Consider the following 15,064-nt stretch of genomic DNA (forward strand, 5'->3'; position numbering starts at 1 on the left):
AAAGACACAGCATATTTTCAAAGATAATTTAATTGTTCACATTTTGCCTTCTGCTACATAAATTAAACTTTTCTGCTAACATATGCTCAGTGATTCAGTTTAAAGGTAACTAGGTTTTTCATTGTAGCGTCAGTATGATCATTATAAGAAAAAAATTAAGGCCCCGTGACAGATCCCAATGAAACGTCCTGAAAACTCTATTTCATTAAGTAACCACTGAAGAACTGAGGAATCGAAACTATCCAGAGATTCTGTTGCAAAGGCCAAGGTACACAAGGAAATGTTTTTAGATGGACAGTGACCAGGAAAGGAGGAAGCAGCTTCTTTGTTGTTTCTCATGACTGGCAAGTAATAATAATGCAAATAGAATTTACTGCTTATCAGATAAAAAGAGGAAGGTTGAAGGAATCTCAAACCACAATGTCTTTTTTCTGTTTACAAAACATACCTTTTGGAGGGGTAAGAAGGGAGGAGCTTGATTTCACACTCGTTACAGTTAAACTACATCAATATTTAAGTCAGGTTTTTTTTTGTTTATTCATAATATAACCTAATTACTAATTTGCTATCAGAATTTTTCTCTCTTCTCTTTACTCCAGGTTTTCCTGATCTTCAATGTTTCATACAACTATTGAAAAATTTGTATTAGTCTTCAAAATTACATAAAGTTTATTGTAGTATCATGAGTCCATTAAACTGAATGGAAATATCACGACATACATGTAAAAAGATAACTAAATATTTTGCTTGCAGACATTTAACAGTAACGCACACACATGCACACATGAACACAGACACAATCTACCAGCCATTTAAAAAAAAATTTTTAATGTTTATTTATTTTTGAGAGACACAGAGACAGAGCTTGAGTGGGGGAGGGGCAGAGAGAGGGAGACACAGAATCTGAAGCAAGCTCTAGGCTCTGAGCTGTCAGTACAGAGCCTGAGGCAGGGCTCCAACTCATGGACTATGAGATTATGACCTGAGCTGAAGTTGGACGCCCAGCCGACTGAGCCACCGGGCGCCCCTCAGCCCATTTTTTGTAACGAGTCACCACATTATAACATAGGTTTTAACGTTCTTTTCAATATTTCCAATATTTAATTTCTTATTTTCCTATGTTCTGAAGTATTACACATTGAATGCATAAAAAGTAATAATCGAACCTTATCTGATATGTAAAGGTATATTATTATTTTTATTACTTTTTTTTAATTATTTTTTTTAACGTTTATTTATTTTTGAGACAGAGAGAGACAGAGCATGAACAGGGGAGGGGCAGAGAGAGAGGGAGACACAGAATCGGAAGCAGGCTCCAGGCTCTGAGCCATCAGCCCAGAACCTGATGCGGGGCTCGAACTCAAGGACCACAAGATCGTGACCTGAGCTGAAGTCAGACGCCCAACCGACTGAGCCACCCAGGCGCCCCTATTTTTATTACTTTTAATTATTTTCGGTTAATAAACAACTTCACAAAATTCAACCAGGCTTTGACAATCACACTGTAACTTGAAAGGAACATATAATCCAATTTCCCTCATTCTAATTTGATGATTTACTTACACAGCCACTTGACTACGAGAGCCGAAGACTTTACACTCTGAAGGTTGAAGCAGAAAATACCCATGTGGATCCACGTTTTTATTACCTGGGACCATTTAAAGATACAACAATTGTGAAAATCTCCGTAGAAGATGTGGATGAACCTCCCGTTTTTAGCAGATCCTCCTACCTGTTTGAAGTTCATGAGGATATCGAAGTGGGCACGATCATTGGTACTGTAATGGCAAGGGACCCAGATTCCGCTTCTAGCCCCATTAGGTAATTATGCCCATGTTGCCGATGAAAGAAAGGGAATTGAAATAAATGTAGAGAGTAAGAAATTCTATTGATAGCATTTAATGCATTGAAATATATGAGTCTGTCTGTAAGTTGTACATCAAGCTGAGGAGCTCAAGTGTTTAAAGGAAATTGTCTCTGAATGTTTTGGGGCATGGCGTGCACAGCTTTATAATTTTCTCCACTTCAAATCATGCCTTTTAGCCTAAAACCTAGCTTGTATCATCTGCCTGTATCTTTTAAGGTATTTGTTCTTCTGATCCCAGTACAGATAAAGGACACTGTGTCAGCTGTGCTATTACAATGTAACTGAATCACTTCTTTGTGCTTTCAGTTATTAAATGATATGAGAAGTTGAGAGTTGTAACAGTTAAAAAGAATATGATTCCAACAACGTTACAATTCAGTGAAAATACATTTTAGAAACTCCCATGTACTCCTACCATCAAAGAAGGGAAGGTTTTTGTTTGTTTTTGTTTTGGCTGTTTCAAAAAATATTTGTAAAGAAAATAGAGCATTCCAGAAAGATAAGAGTAATTTAATTTCACTTTTTATTTTTGCTTTGCTTTCTATGGCAGCCCAAAAACACATGAAATATGATAAACATGTACAAATGAGAAAGACACAAAGTTGTTATTGATTTTGTTCTATCATTTTGAAAAGAAATACGGATATCTATATATAATATTTACCGAAAAAATGGCCATTTTAAACCATTAGCATATCATGTGTTTTGTATTTCACTGTTTTTCCTAATTCTCAACAGGTTAATTGTGCCTCCCCCTTGCTCCACATGGACTAGTCAAGTAAGAGTTTAAGTGATGATTACACAATTTCCAAGCACACTCTTCTTTGATTCCAAAGTATACAACAGCAGAATAGAAAAAAATCTTGTATGCCATGTGCCTCTAACTCAACTCAAACTTAAAACTGCTACAGGTTCTGCCATACCTTCAAGTGAAGACATTATATATAATATATATATAGTAAGGAACTTGAAATAATATATTATATATATAATATGTCTTCATATATATAACATATATAATATGTGTATATATATACATATATATATTAGTGCTTGATTTACATAACTTTAAATATTTTTGTTTTATTTTTATGTTTTTTTTTTTTAATTCTAGTGTCGCTAAAATACAGTGCTATATTAGTTTCAGGTGTACAATATAGTGACTCAACACTTCCATACCTTACTCAGTTCTCATCAAGATAAGTGTACTCTTAATCCCTTTCACCTATGTCACCCATCACCCACTCCCCCCACCAACTCCCCTCTGGTGACCATCTGTTCTCTAGTTTTTTGGTTTTTCTCTCTTTCCTTTTTTTCCCCTTTGTTCATTTCTTTTGTCTCTTCAATTCCACATATGAGTGAAATCATATGGTATTTGTCTTTCTCTGACTAACTTACTTCACTTAACATTATACTCTCTAGATCCATCCATGTGGTTTCAAATTACCAAAATATTTTCTTCCATTCACATACAGCATCACAAATCACATACATGGCAATCATGTACAGCTCTCATCTGCCAGTATGAATTCCCCATAATTGCCTCTTCCCCAATCCATTTGTCTTCATTGAAATGGATGCATTCTTGGATATTTTCAACTTTGAAGGCTTTATATAGCCAATATACATACTTAGTTTTACCTATTAAATACTGTCCAAGCATTTTCTTGGCCTAGCTCTTCATTGACTTTAACAGCCTGTGTTCTGTGTTCCTGGTTTCAAAGTGGCCTTTTTCAAAAGAAATATATTATATCTAAGGAGAATTCAATTTAAATCCAGGGGTGTTAAGTGGCAATGTAAAATATTATCCAGACAATGAAATAGATTTTGCATTCTCTTATAGATTGATGGTTATCATATGTCAAAATATGTCCATGGATTTTTGAAACAAAAATAAAATATGTAATCAGAATGCAAGTCTAAGAAACGACTCCATTTATGTGTATCATTGCAATACAATTAATGACGTTATTGCTTATTAATGACAAAGTCTATGTCATAAAGGTTGTTGTATAATTGAATCAATGCTAACTTGATATAAAAAATTCAACTTAATATTTTGAGATATAATCTTGATGGACCATGTAGTTTAAAAATATATATGTGTAATCAGAAATATAATAGTTTTACTAATGCAATGTATTTATGGAATAGATAGGACTGGGGACATTTTAAATTGTTTATGTCATATAGTGTAGATGTTAATATAATACTCAAAGGGCTTTACTTAAATGTTTGTTCTGGAAATGATTTTAAAAAATAAAATGAACATTAGCACACAGAATTTGCCAATAGAGAATCAGAAAATATAATTATGTCATGTTTGAAAAAGAACCAGGACGTCTCTGTATCTTTAACATAATCTTACATAATTCCTAAATTTTTAATTATTTTTAAAACCAAATTATAAGAAGTAAGATGAAACACACATAAAATTATATGACATGGACAGTAATGCTTAATTTTGATCTACATATTGCAACTTCACGGCATATTTCTATAGAAATAAGAAAACGTATTTGCCAGAACGTCAAAGAAGTCAGTTGTTCTTTTTCTCATTTAACAAATACTTGTGGATCCCCGTATCAGATATGAACATATTTCTCAAGGAGTTCTCAGTCTGTTAGGGAGGAAGATTCAGTAAGAGAAATAATATTCATTGAGTGCCTACTCTCTCAAGAATGATGCTTGATTTTGTCATCTTTGATTTCCTGTTTGAGATGTAACTCACATGCTGATGTTGCAGGGAATTCCAAATACAACGTGGTAAGTGGCAGAGATGGGTAGTACAGGCACTTTTGTTTGGAAGGTATGTTGAGTCTTTTAGAGTAAAAGAACTTTGTCAACTTGAGACAGAATTCATGATTTTTCCAGATACAGAGATTCAGTGTTTTACAAATTAATGTGTGACTGGGAAGACATGTTGTTTGCCTGCAAAACTGAATTCACATTTTGATAATAGAGAGGGCTAGAGCTTATTGAGGAGATTTGTTAATTACTGTCCTGTTCCATTTAGAACTGATTTAAAATAAAAATCTAAAATAAGCAATCCTCAAAAGTAAAGTCACATTAGCTGTATTGACAAGATATGTCATTCCTCTAATGCAGTTTATTCAAAACCCAGCATAAGGATTATAAATTTAAATGGATTTTTGGAAATATTATACAAGTTTGGAACATCAAAAGAGAAACGAGTTTTATGGCACTTTAAAAATCATTTTGTATTATCACTCACAAAACACCATTTAAAAATAATGTTTCATAAAAATATTAAAATAAATGACAGCTGTGGCTTAGGAAAAGATATGCCAAAACTGAATGTTACTTTAGTACTTGTCACCTTTATTTTTCTTTGTTTTTTTTAACATGCAGCATTAAATATAACTTGAGGATTATGCTGGCTAACTCAGGCACTATAAAGCATGTGTAAGCCACTAGCATTGTGAACTGGCAGGAACCAATGAGGTAGTATAAGCTAGCTTAAATCTTGCCTGACAATCCCCAAATAATGGGATTTATGCCAACTATATCAACCTGATTGATAAACCTGGCAGTAGGCTTTAGAATGACTCCCAACACAAGCCTTTAATCAATTTGCAGCATAGTTGGTTTTTTATACATATACTAAGACTTTATTTGGTACAAATGTATGAAAACTCCTTTCCCAAAATTTTCTGTTTTTTTAAACACCTCTTGTCAAAATATATGCATTTTTTAATGATACATGTGGTTAACAAGCTGAAGCTTCATGGGTATCATACCATGAAGTTACTGAATATCATCCTAAATTGGTAACCTATTATTTTTAAATTTTTTTAATGTTTATTTATTTTTGAGAGGGAAAGAGACAGAGCCTGAGTGGGGGAGGGGCAGAGAAAGAGGGAGACACAGAATCCAAAGCAGGCTCCAGGCTCTGAGCTGTCAGCACAGAGCCTGATATGGGGCTCGAACCCATAAACCGCAAGATCATGACCTGAGCTGAAGTCAGATGCTTAACCAACTGAGCCACCCAGGTGTTACGATAACCTACTCTTTTAATGAAAATAATATTGTCTCCAATTTCATCACTAAGAAAAAGACTATGCTTCTGGGAATGTTTTTTCTTTCTTCTTTCTTTCTTTTCTTTCTTTTCTTTCCTTTCTTTCTTTCTTTCTTTCTTTCTTTCTTTCTTTCTTTCTTTCTTTCTTTCTTTCTTTCTTTCTTTTCTCTTTCTTTCTTTTTTGTTTTTGCATTAGATCCTTATGGTAATTCCCTAACAGAATTCACAGCTTCTGGCTAAAGTCAGCTGGTATTGTAACCACCTGTAATCCCAACTATCTTGTAGGAAAAGTACTTCACGTTCCGTTGAATATGGCAATAGGTAGTGATTTAATAACACAAATATTCAGAAGACCAGCGTTTGAATATGGAACAAAGTGGCAGCTCCTGCCTCCGGAAGAAGAGGGAGGTGGAGATGGGGGCGCGCGCATGTGTGTGTGTGTGCACCAACGCACACAGGTGTATGTGAGATAAATCAATGAAACAGTCTTTGTTCTACATCAGTACTATGTACTTGTATGAACTTATGATATGTTACTGTGTGTTCGCATTACAACATTTTCTCCTACAAACCGATGATACTGCCATGTATTCTTCTTTGCTTTTTTTGTTCAGATTTTCCTTGGATCGCCATACTGACCTTGACAGGATCTTTAACATACATTCTGGAAATGGATCCCTTTATACTTCAAAGCCACTTGACCGTGAACTATCTCAATGGCACAATCTAACTGTTATAGCTGCTGAAATCAGTAAGATGACATTTTTGTATATAATATTTAACATATAGTTTTAGGTTTTATTTTATTTTAAAAATAATTCCTTCTGGGGCTGGGTGGCTCAGTTGGTTAAGCGTCCGACTTCAGGTCAGGTCATGATCTCACAGTTTGTGGGTTTGAGCCCCACATCCAGCTCTGTGCTGACAGCTTGGAGCCTGGAGCCTGCTTCAGGTTCTGTGTCTCCCTCTCTCTCTGCCCCTCCCCCACTAATTCTCTCTCTCTCTCTCTCTCTCTCTCTCAAAAATAAATAAACATCGAAAAAATAATTCCCTCTCATTATATGCATGAATTGTAAATTTTAGTCTAAGTTTTTTAAAGGCTTCTTAACACCTTTAATTCTTTTCAATAATTTATATATATATATATATATATATATATATATATATACTGAGGCATCACTACAGGTATCCCAAATCAACATTTAATATTGACTAATAAAAGTTATCTAGAATTGGACAGCAAAGATATCCTCTTTGGGGGAGAAATAAATGCATTAAATTTATTGCATGGACACTGTAAGTTAAAATCGATGCTAAACATTGGGTGTGTACCATTAAAAAAATTTTTTTTTCAATGTTTAGTTATTTTTGAGACAGAGAGAGAGAGAAAGAGAGAGCATGAGCAGGGGAGGGGCAGAGAGAGAGGGAGGCACAGAATCCGAAGTAGGCTCCAGGCTCTGAGCCGTCAGCAGAGCCTAAAATGGAACTTGAACCCATGAATCGTGAGATCATGACCTGAGCCGAAGTCGGAAGCTTAACCAACTTAGCCACCCAGGAACCCCAGGTGTGTATAATTTAACAACATACATATAGGTAGGTATTATTATTACTTCCTTCTTACAGATGAGGAGACCAAGATATTGATAATAATAGCTAACATTAAGCACTCTGTGCCAGGTATTATGCTAAGAATTTTATATTAATTTTCTCCTACTTATATTTTTATTGACTTTATGTATCAGAGAAGGAACTAAGGCTTCAAGGGTTTTGGAAACTTGCCAAAGTCCTAATACCAGAAGTAGTAAAACTAAGATTTAAAACTAGTCATTCTGTTTCTAGATCCAGTATTTAATTCTATACCTAATTTACAAAATTTCATCCCAGTAATAACAGGGAGAGCCAGGATTCAAAATCATATCTGTATCTAATTGCAAAGGTTCTTGCCCATCCAAATGACTTGCTACATAATTTTCAGAGCCCATTATAAAATAAAAGTGTCAGACCTGTTGTTAAAAATGATTAAGATGTTTAACATGGCAACAACAGAGCCTTAAAATAAGTGTGGGGCCCTTCTTAGAGTAAGGCCCTGTACAATTGCCTATGAAGCCAGCTTTGTCCACTCAAGCAAACTTATTTGTGGTTTCTAATTCCTGTAATGTGATTTACATGGATAAAGCAACTCTTTAACTGTTTTAAAAAGAAGCATTAATTAGTTACTGAATCATGGGGAAAAACTAAGCCTATAAATTCCAAATCTGAAATACCAGGCTGAATCCACAAACACATATCAAAGTGAAGTTATTTGAAGCCACCATTCCAGGATTTGGAAGGCAGAGCCTTGGGGCCAAATTGGCAAAAGTCTCAGAAGGACGGAACTAGGCTGGACAGATCATTAACAATGAATTCAATCAAGATAAAATAGTAGACTTAGCTTTGTCCTTAAATCTGGCTCTGAAATACAGATTAACTCCACCATCCAAATGACCCAGTTTTTCTGTATTGTGATATAAATGGCTGTGCCTTTTAAGGCTAACCGAAGATTTTTTTTTTTTTTTTTTTTTTTTTTTGAGTTTTTATGTTCAGGAAAGCTTTTACTTCCATTACCTATCTCCATATTACCATGTTGCCATGTGTCTGACAGGGTCCAATCTGATCATTCCAGAATCATGATTGTGCTCTCTCCTTGACTCAAGATCCTAATTCAAGCCTAACGAGTTAGGAATTGCATTTTCCATTTCAGATACTTTGAGAAATTTAACTTCTAAAGCTAGTTGAAATAATTACGATTCTGTAAAAAGCAAAGCCAATTATGTTCTTCTTTTTAAGAACTAAGCCTATTTTTTGCCCTTAAGTGAAATCAATTTATGGAGTAGCTGCTGGAAATGCCTACCTGCCAAGCCACAAGCAGTCAGGGGCCCATTATGCTGTTCTGGTTATTAAAGGAATAAGGGAGAGAGGGAAACAGCATATATAGGAAATTGTTTTTCCTAGATTTTAAGCACTGGGTTTGTGGTAAGTGTGCATTACACCAAGCCCTAAGCAGGACAGAATGATGTTTAAATGGACTTCTTACCAATGCGATTTCAGGCCCTGCCTCTAACAGTTTAATTCTACATTCCACAGCAGTGTAGCACATCATATGGCAAGCACTGCTCCAGGTAATTATTTAGTGCGCTTTACCGTGAAAAAACTTCCCCTTTTCTTCTTCAAAAAACATTTTTAAACGCCATTTGGAGAATAAAAACCCTAAAATTAAGGTCACACTTGGATTGTAGAAATCTGTTGTAGACACTAATGAGTTCCTCTGCCCACATCTGAAAATTTGGCTATAATCATCGCGATACATTCTGAGAACTGGAGAGCGAAGTTCATGACCAAAGAACTCCATTTTCTATACGTGGTTCCTTGACATTAGAAATTCTTGCCCTAAGCAGGTAGAAAAGATACATCTTTCTAAAGCCTCGGATTTCTAGATAACAATCTAAGCTTTCCTTTTCTTGGGTACTGAAAAGCCTGTTGGATACATAGGAATGCTCTCACATTTTAAGATCCTTTATTGCTGATACATTGTTGCTACAGTGGAGTGCGCCTGGATACTCAGAGAGAGACCCAGGTGGTAAACATATGCCAGCTACCATTCTGTATGATGACTCTTGGAATGCTTTATGTTTTTATTTGTACATAAGCTGCAACATCTATCTGTAAAAAGATTAGTGTAAGCACTGTTGTTTGAATAGGTGACTCTGGGCCTGATGCTTTATAAGCACATTTATCCCTGTGGATTTAGCTTTTGATTTGAAGAGACTGGAATTGTTTGTAAAGAAGCTGGAGAATCTTCATATGGTGTCAGGCAAAGGACTAACAATGCAGTTGTTTAGATCTGAAACTTTTCTGTCTCTCTTGGCTTCTGCAGCATAGTTAGAAAGTGAATTGCTACCAGCAAGAGTTATTTTTATGTCAGGACTCTATATTGAAAGAAAATATTTTGCTTATGTCTACTATTTAAGTATATGAAAAAGAACATACTAGAAAATATGGAAGAATCATCCCTTCCCACTACTCCCCATAGCAACAAATAACTCTAGGTAGATTGAGGATTATTTGCAGGTGAACACTTTGTAGGTGAACTCTGGCTATTTGCAAATTGTTTAGGACTAAGGGAGGTAGGAAAAGAGTGGAATGGACTCTTCTTTTTTATCTCCTCTCTCCACTTCTCCCCACACATGGTCCTCTTCAGACCTGTATGAACTGTAGGAAAACTAGTTAACACATTTTTATTGTGTGAGTGCTTTGTGTGGAGTAACATAGCGTAAGCTCTCAAGGAATGTAAGAAAATGAAAAAGGTATGATGGTGATAATAAAGATGATCTTAATAATAATAATCAACATGTGTTGAGCAATTAACCAACAAAGTAATCCTTTTTTTTTTTTTTGGATAGTTTTCATGCATTAACTCCATAGATTAGAAGTTCTATTTTGATTTATACTGAGTAAATTGAGGCATTAAAGAGATGGAGTAAATTGGCCAAAGTCACACAGTGAGTAAGTGGTGAATCTGGGAATCAAAGCAGCTGTGTTCCCAGGGTCTGAACTCTATACCCACCTGACACACAAGAAGTGAACAATAGGTAGCAATACATTAGTAAATATGAGATCAGAACCTGAGAATGGAATATATATGGTTTAAAAAGTGTAAGACTGGAAAAGAGTGTTAAAGAGAGGATGCCTTTTAAATTTCCCTTGAGAAAAGGAAGGCAGATAAACATACTTCAAATAGATTTAGAACTCTGTTTGCTTCCTTCATATGACTTTAACCTTGTAAACGTTCCTACTGAGTAATCAGTTCTTAAGCATTATTTTTAAAAGTGCTGATTTCATTATTTTAGTAACATCATAATTACATGGAGAGAAAGGGGAAGAGATAAATTCTTTTGAATAGTAATATACACCCTATCTGGATATGACAATAATTTTTACTCTTGTATTTGAAAATCATTGAGATAAATAGAAAGTCAGATAAATTTCACAAAGGTAAATAATACTATCCATAAACCCTGTGGGTAAAGGCCATTTAATAACATTGCTATTGTCCCTCACCTCATATGTTATTTTTTGTTTTGCTTTGCTTTTATTTGTTATTTATTATTCTTATTATCATCACTATTAGTTACATCGAAGTTAATTAACATATAGTGTAATGATGATTTCCGAATAGAATTTAGCGATGCATCACTTACATGTAACACCAGTACTCATCCCAACAAGTATCCTCCTTAATTCACATCACCCATTTAGCCCATCCCCCCACCCAACACCCCGCCATCAACCCTCAGTTTGTTCTCTGTATTTAAGAGTCTCTTAGGGTTTGTCTTTCTGTTTTTATAGTATTTTGCTTCTCTTCCCTTATTTCATCTGGTTTGTATCTTAAATTCCACATATGAGTAAAGTCATATGATATTTGTCTTTCTCTGACTTATTTTGCTAAGCATAATACACTCTAGTTTCATTCACGTTGTTACAAATGGTAATATTCCATTCTTTTTGATGGGTGAGTAATATTCCATTGTTTACATATACCATCTCTTTATTCATTCATCAGTCGATTGACATTTGGGAGTTTTTCATACTTTGGCTATTGTCGATGTTGCTGTTATAAACATTGGGCTGCATGTGCCCCTTCGAAACAGCACACCTGTATCCCTTGGATAGATGCCTAGTAGTGCAATTGCTGAGTCGTAGGGTAGTTCTATTTTTAGTTTTTTGAGGAACCTCCATACTGTTTTCCAGAGTGGCTGCACCAGCTTGCATTGCCACCAACAACGCAAAAGAGATCCTCTTTCTCCGCATCCTTGCCAACATCTGTTGTTGCCTGAGTTGTTAATGTTAGCCATTCTGACAGGTGTGAGGTGGTATCTCATTGTGGTTTTGGTTTGTATTTCACTGATGATCAGTGATGTTGAGCATTTTTTTTCATGTGTCTGTTAGCCATCTGGATGTTTTTTTTCTTTGGAAAAGAATCTATTCATGTCTTTTACCCATTTCTTCACTGGATTATTTATTTTGGGGTTTTTGAGTTTTATAAGTTCTTTAAAGATTTTGGACACTAACCCTCTATTTGGTATGTCATTTGCAAATATCTTCTCCCATCCTGTCAGTTGCCATTTAGTTTTGCTGATTGTTTCATTTGCTATGCAGAAGTTTTTTATCTTGATGAGGTCCAATAGTTCATTTTTGCTTTTGTTTCCTTTGCCTCTGAAGATATCCAATAAGAAGTTCCTGCAGCCAAGGTCAAAAAGGTTGTTGCCTGTTTTCTCCTCTAGGATGTTAATGGCTTCCTGTCTTATGTTTAGGTCTTTCATCCATTTTGAGTTTTTCTGTGTATGGTTAAAGAAATTGGTCCAGGTTCATTTTTCTACATGTTTCCATCCAGTTTTCCCAACAACATTTGCTGAAGAGACAGTCTTTTTTCCATTGGATATTCTTTCGTTAATTGACCATATATTTGTGGGTCCATTTCTGGGTTCTCTATTATGTTCCATTGATTGATGTATCTGTTTTTGTGCCAGTACCCTATTGTCTGGATGAATATTGCTTTGTAATATAGCTTGAATTCCAGAACTGTGATGCCTCCAGCTTTGTTTTTTTTTTTTTTTTTTTTTTTTTTTGCATTATTTTGCATTATTTTGGCTATTCAGGGTCTTTTCTGGTGCCATACAAATTTTAAGATTGTTCTAGCTCTTTGAAGAATGTTGGTGTTATTTTGATAGGGATTTCATTGAATATGTAGTTTGCTTTTGATAGTATCGGCATTTTAACAATATTTGTTCTTCCAATCCATGAGCATGGAATGTTTTTCCATTTTTTTGTGTGTCTTCTTCAATTTCTTTCATAAACTTTCTATAATTTTCAGTATAGTGTCAGTGTATAGATTTTTCACCTCTTGGTTAGTTTTATTCCTAGGTATTTTATGGTTTTGGGTGTAATTGTAAATGGGATCAATTCTTTGATTTCTCTTTCTGCTGCTATATTGTTGGTGAATAGAAATTCAACTGATTTCTATATGTTGATTTTATAGCCTGTGACTTTGCTGAATTCATAGATCAGTTCTAGCAGTTTTTTTGGTAGAGTCTTTTGAGTTTTTCACATAGAGTATCATGTCATCTGCAAAGAGTGAAAATTTGACTTCTTTCTTGCCAGTTTGGATGCCTTTTATTTCTTTGTGTTGTCTGATTGCTGAGGTGAGGACTTCCAACACTATATTGAATAACAGAGGTGAGAGTGGATATCCTTGTTGTGTTCCTGGACTTATGGGGAGAGCTCTCAGTTTTTCCCCATTGAGGATGATATTAGCAGTGGGTCTTTTGTATATGGCTTTTGTGATATTGAGTTGTGATCTTTCTATCCCTACTTTCTTGATGATTTTTATCAAAAAAAGATGTTGTATTTTGTCAAATACTTTCTCTGCATCTGTTGATAAGATCATGTGGTTCTTATACTTTCTTTTATTAATGTGATGTATGACATTGGTTGATTTGCAGATATTGAACCAGCCCTGCATCCCAGGAATAAATCCCACTTGATCGTGGTAAATAATCCTTTTAATGTATTGTTGGATCCAGTTTGCTAGTATCTTGTTGTTTTGCGTCCATGTTAATAAAAGAAATTGGCCTGTAGTTCTTTTCAGTGGGGTCTTTGTCTGGTTTTGGTATCAAGGTAATGCTGGCCTCATAGAATTTTTTGGAAGTTTCTTTCCATTTCTATTTTTTGGAACAGCTTCAAAAAATAGGTGTTAAGTCTTTTTTAAATGTTTGATAGAATTCCCCTGGAGAGCTATCGAGCCTTGGACTCTTGATTCTGGGAGATTTTTGATTATTGATTCAATTTCTTTACTGGTTATAGGTATGTTCAAATTTTTTATTTCTTCCTGTTTCAGTTTTGGTGTTTTTATGTTTTTAGGAATTTGTCCATTTCTTCTAGATTGCCCAATTTGTTCTCATATAATTGCTCATAATATTCTTTTATTATTGTTTGTATTTCTGCAGTGTTGGTTGTGATCTCTCCTCTTTCATTAATGATTTTATTGATTTGGGTCCTTTCCTTTTACTTTTTGATCAAACTGGCTAGGGGTTTATTAATTTTGTTAATTCTTTCAAAGAACGAGCTCCTGGTTTCATTGATCTGTTCTACTGTTTTGTTTCTGTTTTTTTTTTTGTTTTTGTTTTTAATTTCAATATCATTGATATCTGCTCTAATCTTTATTTTTTTCCCTTTTTATGCTGGTTTTGGGCTTTATTTGCTGTTCTTTTTCCATTTCTTTTAGGTATAAGATTAGACTGTGTATCTGAGACCTTTCTTATTTCTTTAGGAAGGCCTGGATTGCTATATACTTCCCTCTTATGACCACCTTTCCTGCATCCCAGAGGTTTAGGGCTGTTGTGTTTTCATTTTTGTTGGTTTCCGTGTAATTTTTAATTTCCTCTTTAACTTCTTAGTTAACCCATGTATTCTTTAGTAGAATGTTCTTTAGTCTCCAAGTATTTGTTGTCTTTCTAGATTTTTTCTTGTGTTGATTTCGACTTTTATAGCATTGTGGTCTGAAAATATGCACCATATGATCTCGATATTTTCATACTTGTTGAGGGCTGATTTGTGTACCAGTGTGTGATCTATTCTGGAGAATGTTCCATGTGCACTCAAGAAGAATGTGTATTCTCCTGCTTTGGTATGAAATGTTCTGAATATATCTGTTAAGGCCATCTACTGTGTCATTCAAAGTCATTGTTTCCTTGTTGATTTTCTGTTTACATGATTTGTCCATTGCTGCAAGTGGGGTGTTGAAGTCCCCTACTATTATGGTATTATTATCAATGAAATATCTGTATGTTTGTGATTAATTGATTTATATATTTTCCACATTGGGGGCATAAATGTTTACAATTGTAAGATCTTGGTAGATAGACCACTTAATTATGATATAATGCCCTTCTTTATCTCTTGTTACAGTATTTTAAAAGCTAATTTGTTTTACATAAATAAGTATGGCTACTCAAGCTTTCTTTTGGTGACCATTGGCATGAGAGATGATTCTCCTTCCCCTTACCTACAATCTTCAGGTGTCTTTAGGTCTATAATACGTCTCTTGTGAGCAACATATAGGTTGG

The 15,064-nt window shown here is 34.7% G+C and overlaps 1 protein-coding gene across 3 annotated transcripts in view; it reads left to right on the top strand.

The window, feature by feature from the left end:
• LOC123578451 (cadherin-10) overlaps positions 1-15,064 on the top strand; it is a 210,674-nt gene that overhangs the window by 163,873 nt on the left and 31,737 nt on the right. For all 3 annotated transcript variants that reach the window (XR_006702391.1, XM_045441328.1, XM_045441334.1), the window contains exons 7-8: positions 1,568-1,821; positions 6,521-6,657. Coding sequence is in view for 2 of the 3 variants with exons in the window: in XM_045441328.1 (XP_045297284.1) it covers positions 1,568-1,821; positions 6,521-6,657 (391 nt within the window). In the remaining variant the exon portion in view is untranslated. The remainder of the gene's footprint in view (positions 1-1,567; positions 1,822-6,520; positions 6,658-15,064) is intronic.

Source organism: Leopardus geoffroyi, chromosome A1 (assembly GCF_018350155.1).
Source record: "Leopardus geoffroyi isolate Oge1 chromosome A1, O.geoffroyi_Oge1_pat1.0, whole genome shotgun sequence".
NCBI classification, from domain to species: Eukaryota; Metazoa; Chordata; class Mammalia; order Carnivora; family Felidae; genus Leopardus; species Leopardus geoffroyi.